The sequence below is a fragment of the Sitophilus oryzae genome, unplaced genomic scaffold, assembly GCF_002938485.1.
Source record: "Sitophilus oryzae breed Bouriz unplaced genomic scaffold, Soryzae_2.0 scaffold_815_pilon_pilon, whole genome shotgun sequence".
Classification (NCBI taxonomy): domain Eukaryota; kingdom Metazoa; phylum Arthropoda; class Insecta; order Coleoptera; family Curculionidae; genus Sitophilus; species Sitophilus oryzae.
In genome coordinates this window covers 876,641-893,751 of record NW_022147434.1, presented here as the reverse complement: position 1 = coordinate 893,751, position 17,111 = coordinate 876,641, and the positions used below count along the sequence as shown (strand labels likewise).

Sequence of the window (17,111 nt, the reverse complement as noted above, 5' to 3'; positions counted from 1 at the left end):
GTGAATATTTATATATGATCACATACACACTAGGCATCCCTCTATATCTCTGATTAGAGAGGAATGAGAATGAATGATTTTGAGCCTTACTTTCTAAGAAGTAAGAAGAAGATGTTAATTCTAACCACAATTTCAGACAGCTATAAACCTATAAACAGAAATCGACTGGAGTATCCTTTTCGCCTTTTTTAGAAAAATAGTGCTTTCAGTTTGCTAGAAATTATTCTAAAGTTTTGTTAAAAAGTACTTTAATATAATGGTAACAGATGAAAGTGCTTCAGCCTCGTGCCAACATCCGGAAGAAAAGAAAGTTCACAAGCCATCAAAACGAGGCATCCTTTATTTATCGACTATTCCGCCTTATATGAATGTTACCAAAATTAGGGAAGTATTCAGTGAATTTGGGAAACTCGGACGAGTATATTTACAATTGAGTGACAAAGGTATATTAATTATAATGCCAATTAAATACTGGAATAATAATTGTTTCTTACTACATTACATTTTCAGAGACTAAGTTGCAAGATGCAAAGAAGAAAAAGCGTAAACCTGCAAAAAAATTTACTGAAGGTTGGGTAGAATTTGAAAAGAAATGTGTGGCAAAAAGAGTGGCAGCATTATTAAATAATACACAAGTTAGTACCAGAAAAAAATCAAAACAGTACGATTATCTGTGGAATATAAAATACCTTTCAAATTTCAAATGGACACACTTACATGAAAGACTGGCATACGAAAAGGCCGCAAGAAGTAAGAAACTGAGGGCAGAAATTCAGTTAGCAAAGAAGAAGTCAAATTTCTTTACTTCAAATTTGGGCAAAGGAAAGAAAAATAAAGATATGGTTAATAAGGAATTTGAAAATATTAATGATATTGGTACTGAAGAAGTAGCAAGTGATGAAGATAAAAAAGAGACTCGTAATGAATTTCTACAATCACTATTTTCATAACCAGAGTTCAATTTTTTGTTATTATAGTTAATAATATTAAATATTAATATATCTCTAATATTTGTTGAGCACCTTCTTGAATTTTATATTTCTTATTATACTATGTATTATTTGTAATGATATTTTAATGAAATAGGAAGAGAGATATTTGTAAAATATAACAAATATTCTATTCAGTACTGATTATGTTAATTTAAGTAATATCATAGGTAATAAATAAAACAAGTATTTATTTTTTAAAATAATTTATTTTATTAGTAAAACTACATATAGTATTCAAATACACGAGAAAAATATCTTGAAATATTAGAAATTTCTCAGATTTACATAGGTTACAGGCCTAATTCTCTTGTTCCTCTCCAATAAGAAATAAATTAAAAATTCTACAAGTACGGAAACTGACAATCCAGTAGTTTATACCATGATAAATCTTAAAGTAACTACTTCCAAAGTAGGTATAAATTCTTATTTTTGTCTTCATTAATTTTACCACCTCAAGCCACATAAATAGATTATAAAACTTTATTTGTAAAGCACATATTAATACATTTATATTGATTATCTTAAATAAGTCCAGTATTTCATATATAGTAGGTGACAAAAATTAATGAGACATATTTAGACTTTCTAAAAAAAGGCATCAGCAAAGATGTATCTGTAATAACACATACTTATCTTGAATTCTAAACAGGTAAAGATAAGTACTGAAGCCTTTTTTCTTACTTCATTCAATCATTGATATGAAACATACAAATACTTTTTTTCCAATTTAAAAATTTGGATTGTGTACAAACACAAAATAAATATCAATAAACATGTGGCAAGGTTCTTAATTTAGTGTAAAAAAATCTATTTTACTGTTTTATATAATCTTAAATCATTAAATGGTAAAATAATAGTTACAGTACTAAGTACTACCAAGATTATTTCATATTCACCATTAAAATATATTAAACTGCTTTGACACTAATGAAAACTAGCGACAAATAGTTTCTAAGAAAGTTTTGAAGGCGCTCATTGGTTGAGAAATTGAGTTGAAATAATGATTTATTCAAGTTTTGGTACATTTTTTCAGAATATAACTCGTTTTCTATTAAATGCCTCAATATTATTATGTACTTATTGATTCCAGCGAAAATGACCAAAACCAGAAATACTTTTACTTACTAAATAGTACCCCGCTTAGGCAATAGGTTTTTCTTCTGGAATGGATGGACTCGTTGCTACTGATCCAGACCTGGATCGGCCGTCTTCGTTGAAACTTTGCTGAGAACCAGAACGAGAAATTACTTTTCCCTAAACATAAAATTGCTTATGTTTCCATTGGCAAAACTGGAAATCGTCCTTTTTTCATAAAAATGTGTATACACCTCTATTTTAAGGTTGTATATTACAAATCTGAACTTTTTTTAGCGGTCTTTTACCGTTTTTTCAAAAAATCCAAAAATACCTTTAATATGTTAGGTCACATGTTAGCGACATTTAGAGCTATGTTGCCAAATCTAAATTTAATGGACACCCAGATTAATAGAGAAGAAAATTATTTTCCGCATTTCCAAGCAAAAAAATACAAACTAAACCAAAAAAAAACAAATCAATCTGCACATAATATTAAGAAAATTAATTAAAAAAAAACAGCGTCCAGTTGGTTTGGAAATGGGCATCGATGATATTCCCCATATAATTTTACATATAAAATAGCAACCATTTTCATTTCATAGCCACCGCTAACGCCATTTTTTTCTCATATCATTTTTTTAACATATTGTATAAGGATATCGTTGAAATTAATGTAGGTTTGAATATATACTTACATGAGAAAATGTTACTGACCATGATAGGCAAAAAAAATTAGATTGTGTGCTGGGTGGTATGTTGGGTTTTGGGTAATTAGTGTTAATTATAATTATTCCTATGTATTTATTATATGTACTTGTACTCATTTTATTAAAATCCCCCAAACAACCGAAAAAGTATAAGATATGGCAACGTTGCAAAATTTCAGATTTTTATAATTATTATAGTTGTCTCTCTCACTGCATTGGAGAGAGAAAAAAGGATACATGAAATGTCAAATTTCCGTCTTGTCATTTTTGGTGGCAATTTTCTTTATTTATTTTGTTAAAAAAAGTGTTTTTCAGCCAAATTTTGTATATTTTTCTATCCCTAATCAAGAGTGGCTTTTATATAAACTATAATATAATAAAAATATAACGAAATTATTACGTTATATAGCTTAAATTAAGAAAAAATCAATATTATAAACTTTCACTTTTCTGAAAACCGTCAAAATTGGGTGCACACAAATTTTTGTGAAAAATGGACGATTTCCAGTTTTTCCAAATAATTACCCCTTTCTAATATTTTCAAATGGAATAAAATAATTACCTTAACATTTTCGTATGCGCTTCCCACTTTTTCTTCGAATGAACGGAATGATTCAGAGTGCCGCATTTGTCCTAATTTATTCGAAATATTTCCAGTAATTCCTCCCAGGATCGATGTAGTTTTTTGGTATCTAAAATATATTCCAGAATTACATTTCGTGTTAATCATATAATTTCTAAAGTATATCCAGCAAAGAAGAAAGTATTTCGACAAACTACATCAGAAAACTGACAGAAAATAATAGTGTTGTACTATAAGAAAGTCACTATTACCTATTCATGATGGGGGAACGTTCGCAAACTTTCAATGGGCTCTTTCACAAAAAATAAAAAACCCAATTCAAGGACAAAATCTGAAATAGAAGACTATTTTCAGTATATTTATCCAAAAAAAAATAGTTCCATGACATTGAATAATTTTTTTATAGGCCCTCAAAATTGCTTTAATTTGAAATAATTTTCAAGCGCCAATTGATGACGTATGAAAAATACGCCCAATTATATTGCAGAACCGTGCTCGTGCGCCAGCCAACAACTGGCAACATTGCGATTTGATATAACCAGCACCACCTCAACTCAAGGCCAATCAAAATTATATGGGCAAGGCAAATATGGTGGCGAAGGCAGCGCATTATTAAGTTATATACCTTTAAACTGAAAAGCCGGTAGTGGTTTCTCGTTCCGATTGCATACCAGAAATAATTAATTATCTCTAGTTTGTTGTGCTTCTGCAACACGTTTGCTTAGTTCTTAGTGTTCAGTGCATGGTGTGATCAGAAAATTGTGATAAAATAACAGTGTAAACTTCAAACTTATGTGCTTGTCGTACTCCTCTATTATTAATTATTTTAAGGTAAGAACTAGAAGTATTTATCAAGATATTACACCTAAATGAGTAAAAAGCCTTCACCGCCAGTCTGCATAGTACTTTATAATGGTTACTTACAATAATCAAAAGATAGGTATTAAAGGGTAGGTATTAACATTTTATTGTAGCATACCTTTTACATGCTCTGTTCCAAATTGTCACGAGAATTATAGAGGGGGTCCCAAGGTTTCTGCTTTTATATTCCCCAAAAATGACGAGCTTCGTAAAAAATGGTTGACAGCTATTAAAAGAGATAATTTCACTCCTACTACTACTAGTACAACTCGAGAACTACTTCTCGGGTAAGAAGTGCATTAAATATGCCTCAAAAGGTCTGGTTCTGAGAAACCAGACCTTTTTATAAAAAGTAACTAACTGATGTTTTCATAAAAGTAATAATACAAAAAATTCCATACTTATGTGGAGAGCTTTAGACTCCCTGTATATTAAAAAATTAGTGAAATATTATGTAATCTAACCCGAAATTTGTGTGAAAAATGTCTATTTGGAAATAAGACAGGTTTTAAAATACGCGCCAAATAAAGCACTTCTATGTCCGCCATATTGGAAAAGGTTGAATAGCCTTGTGTGGAGGTGGTGGTGGGTCAGCATGGCGGCCCGGCCGTGTTGCCGCTTTTCAACATGCCAGGTGTGACGTATTAAAAATAAAGTGCGGATTTTTATTCTGGGCTTTTTTGTTTTTATTTATTTTCTTAAGAACGACTTCAAATTTTTCGAAAGTGAGATAGCAGAAAATTCTAGAATTAATTGCTTTATTCAATTATGCTAATTCCAAAATATAGTGAAAGAGACCATTATTCTACGGGAACGTTCCCTATGTATATTTTCTCTGTAAGTGATTCTTTATTTTTCAATCTAAATAGAATCTAAGTTTTTTTATAAAAATAGTATTTTTTCTCTAGTATTTATTATACACCATACTAAATAGGCATTTTAGCAAGCTATAACACTGGGCAATTACAGCCTATTCTTTTTACGGCCTGCTTATTCTGTCATTTTTTTTTTTTTGATATCGGCTGTCGCAATGTTCCCTGAATCTTTGAAAAGACTTTAGGCATATACTACGAAGATTAAAAGAAAAAACTATATTGAATGTAATTTTTAATTGTGGCGTATTTGATTCTAGCTAACCTTTTTTGCATATTTATCAATTAACTAGATAATAATTATACTTCTAGTAAAATATCTTATTAACTATTTTGGCAGTATACTTTATCTTATTATGCAGTGCATATTATTTATAAAAAACATGTGTAAATGAATTGTGTTATTATATTAAGCTACTTACAGCGGAGCGTCTGCAACAGCCTTAGCAACCTGTTCTACTTTATTCTCAACAGTTTGATAGCTACATGAAATAAATTTAAATTAAAAGATAAATCATGCAAAATCATTGTTATAATATGATATTATTAAAAAACAATAGGAATCTAATATAAATCAGAGAAATTATTACAACTATAATCTCGACTATAATATTAAATAAATGCATGCTCAAAAATATTTTAAAATATACATTTTTAGGAGTTATGAAACTGTATGCTTACTAATACTGAAACTGCGTGGTCTGGATTTTAACATGTAACACAGTAATGTCGACAGCTTAATGAAAAATCAAATGTGTTAAAAAGAGACAAAAGTTGGGTTGATACATTTCTTCTATGCGGTATTGCCGAATTTTGCATAAAAATTTCATGAAAAATGTTGCATCTAAAACAGCATACACACTATGCCAGAAACGACCCGAAACATGTCAAGGTCGCATTTCGTCGCCCAACTTTAACGCATTTCGATTTATTTCCAGTTGTCTTGACCTACTTCAGTTTGCCTCAACCTAGTTTCGATTCTTAAAAGCGCCTGAAAACTACTCGTGAGGAGAGCGAGACGGGATTTTTTGTTGCCTCGTTCAATTTTGTTTTGTTTTGAGCTATTTCCAAAACGTGGCGGTATCTGTATCGGAGGCAAAGGATTTTTTTTTTCATAAATCTCAGCGAAATAAGTAAACCTAGACGTTTCTAAAATAGCTGTTGTTACGATGGTATTTCGTTAATTAACTACCCCTATCATTCTTGTTAACGAAATTTAAAGAAAAATCTTATCAAACACATGCAAATGCTTTAATTTGGATAGTTTAGTTTGTTTAGAAACTTTTTCACCTCTTGTGTTTTTTTGATAAAACTCACCGATTGGAAATTAAAAAATAAAATGTAAAGCATTACATGTCAGGACAAAAAACATTTTTAGATTAAGAATCTAGTGATAATAACGATAATAATAATCATCTAGATAATAACCTATTGCAGTAGAGTAATGTCAAATAAAATAATATTAGAAACATCCTAAAAAGTAACAGCGGCCGACTAGATTTTTTCCTAAAAAAATTACAGCAGCCCACTAGATTCTTTATCAGAAAATATTTTTTGTCCTGACATGTAATGCTTTACATTTTATTTTTTAATTTCAAATCGGTGAGTTTTATCAAAAAAATACAAGAGATAAAAAAGTTTCTAAACAAACTAAACTACCCAAATTAATTTTTTGCATGTGTTTGATAAGATTTTTCTTTAAATTTCGTTAACAAGAATGATAGGGGTAGTTTATTTCAACCCCTTCCATTCATTTTAAAAAATTTAAAAAATTACCAGAAAGGGTGTTTTGATAACAGCAATGCTTCCATAAAATTTCATTAGTCTATCTCTTTTCGTTTTCAAGATAAAAAATAAAAACATTATTTTTCCGCCATCTTTGTACCGCGATATCTTCCTAATGGTTGACTTTTGACCCAACGTTTATGAAGCAAACTACCCTTTATTTTGAACAAGGAATCACCCCCTGAAGTTTTTCGCATTTGTTTGAAACACCCTGTATATATAAATATATATATATATATATATATATATATATATATATATATATATATATATATATATATATATATATATATTTTGTTGCCTCGTTCAATTTTGTTTTGTTTTGAGCTATTTCCAAAACGTGGCGGTATCTATATCGGAGGCAAAGGATTTAATTGATTAATATAATAGTAGTATTATATATATGAGTAATACTGATATATATATATCAATATATATATATGGGATATATATATTATATATTATATATATATATATATTTATTATTATTATATTATTTAAAAGCCATGTTCTTTTATTGTTCTTACGAGAAATCTGTAAACGATACTTTTACAGGGATTTAGACAATTAAAACTAGAAAAACAAAACCAAATTAGTAAACTAAACATTGCTACAGACTACAGTTTAAATGTTACTTTACCATAACCAGAAATAATAAATAATTAGACGATTTTTTAAATAATTCTGTATATATATATATTGTTAATGAGGTGCAATACCGTGGATTATAAGCCACTGCTTTTTTAGTATAAAGTAATTAATAATAGGATTAGCTAATTTAATTTACCATCAGTAACTATTTTCATAAGTATCAGTTTTTCCATGTTTACTTATTTTTCTGGAGCCAAAACAACGTTTGACCTTGATTGCCTCGTGCTATTTCATAAAATATTTTTTTTCCAGAAATATTTCGTGAAACATTTCGGGAATAGTGTAGCGGCTGTTTAAGGTTGGAACTTTATTTTTCACAATTAGTTACTCATTTTACTTCAGCTGTAATAGGTTATATTTAGCCTAGATATATTATCTTCATTTCAGTAGTTCATATATGAAAGTTTGTAAAATAGTTTTTTGTCTACACACATTTTCATCAAATCAATCTTAAAAACCGGGAACACTGTCCCGGTTTCTTTGTCTTTTTGTCTGTCAACCGGTCATTTATATTTATCTCTGTCACATGCATTAAAATACAGACCACGCAGATGAAGTGACCAGAATGGTATGTATTATACACTTGCGTGCATAGAAATCGGCCCAAGACAAACTTTTAAAGTTAACTATATATTTTTTAGAATCTATTTGTCAGATTAAGAAAAAATACATGCTGTTTGAAAGACAATTTCATATTCTTTGAAAAGAGTTTAGAGATATTAATTTGTATTTTGGTTTCTTTGGATTAAAATTATTAAATTAATGCATGAAACAAATTATCGTTTTTTATTACCAAGAGGTATGTTATTATTTATTTATTTATTTATGGACAATAAACTAAACTAAATTTTCAATAATGGGTATCACCCCCTCTTGCTCTAACAACATCTCTCATACGATTTGGCATAAATTCGATGAAATTTGATATTGTTTCTTGCGGGATGTTAAGTCACTCTTCTTCTACTGGGATAGAAGTTGGGGCTCTTCGTCGAGTACGAATTCTTCATTTTAGCTCACTCCATAAATGTTCTATCGCGTTTAAGTCTGGACTGCATGTTGGCCATTCCATAACCCGAAATCCGACTTCTGAAATGTAATCGTGTACGATTCTTGATGTGTGTGCCCTCGCATTATCATGCATAAATGTGAATTCGTTTCCAATGTAGTCAACGTAAGGTACCACATGAACTGCTAAAAACCCCTCAATATACCTAGCACCAGTTAAACCTCCTCTCCCGTGCCGACGGTCGCCCCAACGGATGAAAACTGGGTCGGTTCGCGCAGTTATAGAAATTGCATCCCAGATCATGCAGGAACCACCTCCATAAGCAATCCGCTCCTCAATGCAGCATTCTGCGAATCGCTCACCTGGCCTCCGATACACTTTTCTTCTTTGGTCGCTACCATAGAGGCATATCCACGTTTCATCTGAGAATAAAATAGATTCCCACTGTTCTAGTGTCCAATGCAGATATTCCAGTGCAAAACGCAAGCGTGCTTGATGATGAGCTGGGGTAAGTTTTGGACCAATTGCGGGTGTTTTGGGGGTCATGTTACTTTCCTTCAATCTTCGTCTTAATGTCCAACGACTAATAGTCACTCCTCGTGTTTCACGGAGCTGTTGTTGCACCTGAATAGCATTAAGATGCCGATTTCTTAGCATTGTTGACACAATAAAGCGGTCATTACGATCTGTTGTATATCTCTTTCTACCAGTTCCAGGTCAACTACGAAAGGATTGAGTCTCCTCATATCATTCACACACTCTTCGAACCGCTCCGCGTGTCATATGTAGTTGCCGAGCTACAGCTCTCTGTTTAAGTCCATTTTCGATTAAAGCGATTACTTGGGCGGCTTTTTCCGGTGATGTATGCATTAAATTGAAACACAACTAATCAAAGAATAAAAGAACAATGTGAAAATTTCGATTACAAAGGTAGTAATTGCAATATTTGACAAGTTTGTTATTCTTATTGTCACCGCAACACAAATATCTTTTATTTGTTTACCCATTGGTACGCATATAAACGATAAGTACCCTGGATAAATTTATGCTCATATTAAAGCATGTTAAATTGTCTTTGAAACAGCTCATATTTTTTACTTGCTCTAATAAATAGATTCTAAAAGACACAGTTAAACCAAAAGTTCACAGTGGGCCGATTTCTATGCACGTAAGTTTAGTATCAAAAATTGATTTATTCAAATATAAGTTCACAGTGGGCCGATTTCTATGCACGTAAGTTTAGTATCAAAAATTGATTTATTCAAATATAAGTAAAAAAATAGAATAAAAAATTCTTGTTTTCTAATCTACTATAATTTCAAATGTGTAAGATTGCTAATGTATCGACGAGTTTTAATAATAATAAAATTTTAATAGCAAGAGTTAAAGAAAGTTTTTTCCAATAAAGTAATTTCAAACATATTTTATTTAGGCTACAATGGATTTAGCCCTTTTAAAGGCCAATGCAAGATATAGTTATATGGTTATCTATAACTGAGAAATAAATTATCAAAATTCGCAGTTTTTAAAATCTACCTGTAATCGTTCAATATTGATTTATTATATATTCACATTATGTGTACAGTGTCGGAGATAAAATCGGCGTCATATTTTTTCGAGATTCAATATAGCTCTTGCATTGCATTGGATTAAAAATACATAATAAAATTTAACTTATTTTTCACAGCTAAGTGTCTCTATCGATATTAGTATAAAAAAATTAATGGTGGAATTTTGAAAAACCATATTGTAAAAAAGTTGTTTCTGTCATAATTTTTCACAAGTATGACAATTTTCAGCATTATAGGTGAAACAAACTGTAACGCCTAAAAAAGCCACGAATTTCCAAAGCAAGTAGGTACTTTGATTAATTTTTCAATAAAAAAAATAGTTAATACATAATTAATAAAAGTTGGCGTGCATGTCATCAAAGACGTTGAAAGTATTACTAAACTCAATCTCAAATATTTTTTTTTTGTTTCGTTTCTTTGACCTGGTATACTATATATTTTTTTCTTTTTATTCTTGGCTTTAGGTCGTTGGGGTTGCAAAGATGTTACAGGACTTTGTTCATTATTTTATTTATTGTCGTACATATACTGTCGATGTTTCGACAGTATGTCTTTTTCAAGTCTCTTGAACGTAGATTCCTACAGAATTACGTGCTGTATTCTTAAGTGTGATGTCCCTAAACAATTAAAATAATAGTTTTAATATGTGATATTGTGCTTTTGTCCAGTTTTAAATAATTTTAATTCTGTAGGAATCTACGTACAAGAGACTTGAAAAAGACATATAATGTCGAAACGTCGTCGATAAAAATAAAATATTGAACAAAATCCAGTAATATCTTTTTTGAAATTTAAAGCTCACTTTTTCTTTTTTATATAATCTTATTATTATATCCAATTCGTTTACTGGTTGTCGCATCCTGTAAACGAATTGACATAAAACAAAGGTGTTTTATGTTGGTATTCATGGCAAATCTGATATTTGTGTCATTTTCGATTTTATTATATCTTACTAATTACATATAATTATTTAATTACTATACTATTATATTTTCATTCTTATTCTGAATTTTCTTTGGCAAATTTAGACTTAAATATGCGTTTTGTTTAGTTAAAACTGCGATTGTCATTGCAATAAAATACCAAAACCGCTAGACAGTTGGATTAGCCATTATGTCTCTAATATTTTGAACGCTCTAATATTTTGAACAGGAAATATATCATTCCGAGACCCTTTTAAAAATTCATATTGTAGCTTAAGTTTTGCGGCTTTTATTGAAAGTAAGTACATAGATCTTTACAAATTTTATTTGACATTTGTCAAAAGTCAAAAGTAGCCGTGGCAACATTACAAAGTGCATTCGTCAGATATTTTGATGACGTGCACACTAACTTTTAATGATTTTTCTATAGGTTTAATACACTCACCGGCAAAAAAAAAACCGGCCGCTAAAAACTAGTCTCAGTTTCAAAGTTGGATTTCTCGCGAACCAATCATTAGATTTTGATGATTTTTCTTTTAAATTCTAAATCAATTCCTTCTTAACGGATGCTACGTCAGAAATGTTTATTCCGAATTTATTTTGAGCATATACAGGGCACAACAATAAGACGAAGTTTTTTGCCCGAACTTTGTAACACCCTGTAGGGTGCAGCAGCTGTAGTAGCTAGTGCTAAATCAAATCACATTGTAGCCTCATCGTTTCTGAGCATTTTGATTTTTTAATCACGACATTATCTCTGTTTGTATTGGAGATACGCTGCTTTAAAACAAACGCCTCAACAAAAACTTTAGTCTATTGCTCAATATATCAATTCCCATGTAAAGGCTCAAACTGAAGACGTGCTCGACAATGTCTTGGAAGTAGCTGGGGTCCTGTGGCAGGCCTCCTTGGGAACAAGCTGTTTTCTTTTAGTTTTCGACGGATTGTTCTCTCACTAACTTGACTTCTACTCACGGCCTATAGCAGATGTTGATTCTGAAGCGCTGTAATTCTACGATTTCGTAAAGTATTCAGGACAATAAAGCGGTCGTCAATTGCATTTGTCTTCCGTTTTCTTCCGGAACCCACTCGCCTGGTGAAATTTCCCGTTTCCATATACCGATTCCAGGCATCCTGGACTGTTGTTAGAGGTATACCCAGGGTATCAGACTCATAACGTTGACTTCGGCCATCCTTACTTAAAGCCACAATACGAGCAACATCTGTCACAGATAATGGCATTTTTTAATTTGACAACCGTTGTCATATTGCAAATACTCATAAATCTGGTTTCGCCTATGTCGCCTTATTTACACATAAAACTTTCTGCCTATGAAGCATTTTTCCGAGACGTTTCGTTTCACATCCGTTAAGAAAGTATTAATTTAGAATTTAAAAGAAAAATCATCAAAATCTAATGAGTGGTTTGCGAGAAATCCAACTTTGAAATTGGGACTAGTTTTTAGTGGCCGGTTTTTTTTGCCGGTGAGTTTATAAAGAACTTATTTGGAAAAAGCTGGAAATGGTCAGTTTTTTAATCAAAAGTGCTTTGTAAAGACAGATAACCAATTCTCATTGCAGGTTATTTTGGACCCCTTTGATAAAAATGTATCCTTCAGTATATGGCGTACATAAAAACAGTTAATTATCTAAGTATGTTAATCTTTATATGACAACGAAGTGGCTCTACATGACAGAAATCGCAGAAAACATGAACTACAAACTAAAGAAAAAATGAAGTTGTTATTAGGGACTTAATCGTTATAATTAATAATCGTAAACTAATAACGAAAAAATAACTTACACGTTGCTCTCTTTGACATTTTTGATTCCCTGGTTGATATCGTCCGATACCTCTTTCAAAAACGTGATGCCTAAGTTTTTCTTCAGCTCGGCGCTTCGTCGCATTTTCGAAGTCAACACGGTTCTCAAGGTGGTGATCTCTTCCTCGATTTGGGCGAGTTCTTCTCGCCAAATTTTCTCCTGTTGCTCCTTCTCCTCGGGAGTGAGATGCGACAAATCGGGAGCAATGTGATCGGCAGCCATTGCTTCCTCTGAAAATAGACATAGTTATATAACACATAGTGTAACTGCACTATTTTTTAGAGAGTCCAGAATCTAAAATCCCTTGAAAATAAATTCCACATAAAAAATTGCAGTGGCAATCCGGATTTAAATGTACCAAACTGAACGCGTATGCAGGGTTGCCATATGTATCGCCTTAGTTCTGAGACACTAAGGTTCTGAGTCCCGTTTTTAAGTAAATTGTATTTCCTCTTTTCACTATCTAGCCATAAAAAGTATTTATTTAACTATCCATAATACGAGTATTATTACTATGTATACCGTATGGGTCTCAAAAGTGACTTACCTCTATAACTTTTTTATTTTTTCAGATAAACAAAGGATTTGGTATGTTAGCCTATGACATAAATTAGGATCTATTGACGTATTCAATTGTTTATGTCAATTCCTATTTTACCCGAAAGGACTACAAACTACAACTTTTGATTGTTAAATGACACCCTCGGTATATTTCTACTTTATCCGATATAAAATGACACTCTGAATAGAATGACATATCATATGTCAAATTCTAATATTTTAATAATAATTTTACTCGAAATATCAAGTGTATGATACCAAATTAATCGTAAAAAAATGTTTTTTCCAAATATGCTAATGAGCCACCCCTGTTCCATTTGAAAAAATTAAGATATGATTAAAAATACCATTTGGGCATCTTTTAACTGACCAGCAGTGGGATTCTGTAAGCTCCGTAGCAAGAAATTTCCTGTCTAGCCTATGCTATTTGTATACGATTGATCACTAGACAGGAAATATGTTTACAGAATCGGCCCTCAAGGCAAGACATGAAAAACATAAAACGACCAAAACTATTTTTCCAAGGCTCCTTGATTAAAAATTAGTGTTTTTAACACAGCCATGGCACTCTAGATTGAAATTTAAAATAACATTATTTTTTTTTAAGCGAAAATGTCAAAGTTGACATATGATATATCATTCTATTGAGACTATCATTTTCTATCTAATAAAGTAAAAATATACCGAGGGTGCCATTTAAAAATCGTTTTCCAAATTTCCATACCGTTTTAGAGAAAATTAAAAAAAAAACATGGCAAGACATGAAAAACATAAAACGACCAAAACTATTTTTCCAAGGCTCCTTGATTAAAAATTAGTGTTTTTAACACAGCCATGGCACTCTAGATTGAAATTTAAAATAACATTATCTTTTTTTAAGCGAAAATGTCAAAGTTGACATATGATATATCATTCTATTCAGACTATCATTTTCTATCTAATAAAGTAAAAATATACCGAGGGTGCCATTTAAAAATCGTTTTCCAAACTTCCATACCGTTTTAGAGAAAATTAAAAAAAAAACATGATTAAAAATGAAAACGCATCAAAACAACTATATTTCAACTATACTCAACTCTATTTTCATGTCTTTTTTTAATTTTCTCTTAAACGGTATGAAAATTCGGAAAAGTTTAAAAGGGATTAACCATTTTAGAACAAGCAAATTTTTTTATGAAGAATGCATTTTTCTTAAAATGTCAATAATAAGTTTTTCCTCTAGTAAAGATAATCCGAGGACATACTGTATACAGATCTTTAGGTTAAAAGCCGAATTTGAGGTGGGCCACAAAGGTAGTTGTAGATAGAATTGATAGCTGCTTCCGGTTATACCAGATGTGCCATAAGATGGAATCCGTAACTTAAACCATTCAGATTTTTATCTAAATTAAACAAAAACCACCAAAAACTCTGCATAAATATTTTACAAAATATCTACGTCATATATGTAAATAAAAAACTCAATTACATATTTTTTATGACAATCAAAAATATCTATTACGTAAATATAAATTGATAACTGACATGAAAATTGAAATAAATGATGTACAAAAAAGACTAAAAAATAATATTCTGTGTTATGACTTAATTGATAATTGAAATGTTTAACTTACTTTAAACTAAACGAACAAGGTTGGGAAAATAATTTCGTAAAAATGCTCTACACATGATAAAATTTAATATACCTACCTACATACGTAAACTATGAATAAGTAATAGAAAATGTTTACCTACAAGCTGCATTTTACCACAAAACAATTTAAATAAAAATTGCCTAGAATTTACTAGTTAGTTTTCAAAGATGTAAGTTTGTTTGACACATCTGACATAAACCGAATCATCAAAAGGGGTCAAAGTTATTTTTAGTTTGTTTGGGCTACAAATAAATACACTAGCGCTAAACATTGCGTTAGAGATGATTAATAAAACCTGCCGTTAGTTAAGCACACTTTTGGTTCATTACAAAATAAGTAGTAAAATTGGCGCGATTATATAATACACAAGCATAGAAATTATATACAGGGTGGCCCAATGTTCCGAAAAAGCTCCATCGGGTTTACTATTAAAGATTTTTATTCCATTTTTTATACTGTAAAAGGTGCCGGCTATAGTAAGGAGACTATTTTCAAAATATTTTACCCTATACAATATTAAATGATATTCGGATTCTAGAAAAAAAATAAAAGCGAGTTTCATTAGATAAATATATAGATTCTTAGAGGTGGCTTTCGGCCTGATCCACTGCGACCTTCTCAGATCTATTGTGTCTGCAGAATATGTTGCCGAAGTTTCCAGAATACAGTTCGGACCACCCTGTATATATAGAGTGTTTGAAGACAAAATGCGAGACAGTTTAAGTGATTCCTTGGTAAATATAAAGGTAGTTTGTTATATAAACGTTTATATAACAAAGTACCTCTTGCTTTTAACACCTTAAAGTTATTCACATTTGTTTTGAAACACCCTGTACAACATATTTGCGAATGCGAATATTTGTTCCCTCACTACCCTGTATAATACTGTAAATAACTAATAAATATTAATTAGGTTAATCATTTAATATTTATTTAATGTTGGCAAAGATATTCTTAAACTTTGAATAAACTGATTAAAATTAATTAATTTCTCAGATAAAGATATTATTTGACTTGAACATTTGACGCAAAATAATTCAAAGGATTTAAACATTAAAACTTGGTGCAGTCCAACGTATTTTATTGATAACAAAATTTGTTAGATTATAGGTACATATATATGCATTTTTTGTTATACAAAAATTTAACTTACCACTTTGACTTAAACTAATATCTAAGTATTTCCTAAAGCTATTGTCTTTTGGTAGTTTAGCCAAATAAGGCTTTGTTAAATCACTATATCGTACCCTGACTTGTTTTTTAAGTTTGTTTCTGAAAAATGCCCTTATTATAGCATTTGCTCTCTTAACATTAAAAAATTCTGCTTCTACATTTATAGATTCATCATCATCATGTAAATAGTGGCTGGTCACTTCATCAAAATCCAGCTGTCTCAAATCAAATATATCAAGTTCGTTTTCTAACAGATCATAATCATCTAGAGAGTCTGTATCATCCAGGTCATCAAGACTTGGCGTCGTAGTACTAGCTTGTGGATTAAAATACGGGTCCTCAATGTAATCTAAGCTTGGACTCTCACTCTCATCAATCATTTTTTAAATAAATCACTATTTATTTGTCACATTCTGAATTTTAAAATAAAATTTTTGCTGGTTCTACTTATGAACACAGCTGTAAAGACTTGGTACTACAACGTTACCACATCACGCTATAAGAATGAGGAACAAAGTACCGTTTAGTTTTTTGTAATTTTACTTTCACTTTGAGCAGCGCAAAATACCTGTTAGATTAGGATATGCAACCAAACTTGCAACTTTGATTTTCAAAAATATCCAACTACATTTTTGTAATATTAATTTCTTCATTTATTAAACTGTTCAGCGAAGAAACTCCTTTTATTCCTGATCAACAATTTTACATAGTACCTGAAGTCCTGTGGCTCTCAAATGAGCGTGGGAGATAATGTTTTTATACCTAATATTTCATTTTGTTGACACGTCACATACGGCAATAAAATATTACAAATAAATCGTTAACAGGGAAAAAGGTAAAAACAGATATTCCATAAATGTAATTTTACCCTAATGGTCAACTTCTCAGATA

At 30.8% G+C, this 17,111-nt stretch overlaps 2 protein-coding genes across 5 annotated transcripts; one reads left to right on the top strand and one right to left on the bottom strand.

Moving 5' to 3' along the window:
* Positions 1-99: 99 nt before the first annotated feature.
* Positions 100-1,022, top strand: LOC115889458 (activator of basal transcription 1-like). Its single transcript, XM_030909443.1, has 2 exons — positions 100-443; positions 511-1,022. The coding sequence occupies exons 1-2, from the start codon at positions 257-259 to the stop codon at positions 948-950; spliced, it is 627 nt and encodes a 208-aa protein (XP_030765303.1). The 5' UTR covers positions 100-256; the 3' UTR covers positions 951-1,022.
* A 396-nt stretch (positions 1,023-1,418) lies between these two features.
* LOC115889457 (tumor protein D52) lies at positions 1,419-16,736 on the bottom strand. 4 transcript variants are annotated; one of them, XM_030909439.1, is made up of 5 exons: positions 16,201-16,736; positions 12,833-13,082; positions 5,515-5,574; positions 3,339-3,468; positions 1,419-2,246 (listed from the first exon to the last, which is right to left on the bottom strand). In XM_030909439.1, exons 1-5 carry the CDS (start codon positions 16,598-16,600, stop codon positions 2,133-2,135), a joined length of 954 nt encoding a protein of 317 aa, XP_030765299.1. In that variant the 5' UTR covers positions 16,601-16,736; the 3' UTR covers positions 1,419-2,132. The 4 variants fall into 4 exon arrangements, with proteins under 4 accessions (XP_030765299.1, XP_030765300.1, XP_030765301.1 ...); XM_030909440.1 differs by having other exon boundaries at positions 1,419-2,216; XM_030909441.1 differs by lacking the exon at positions 5,515-5,574.
* Positions 16,737-17,111: the final 375 nt, after the last annotated feature.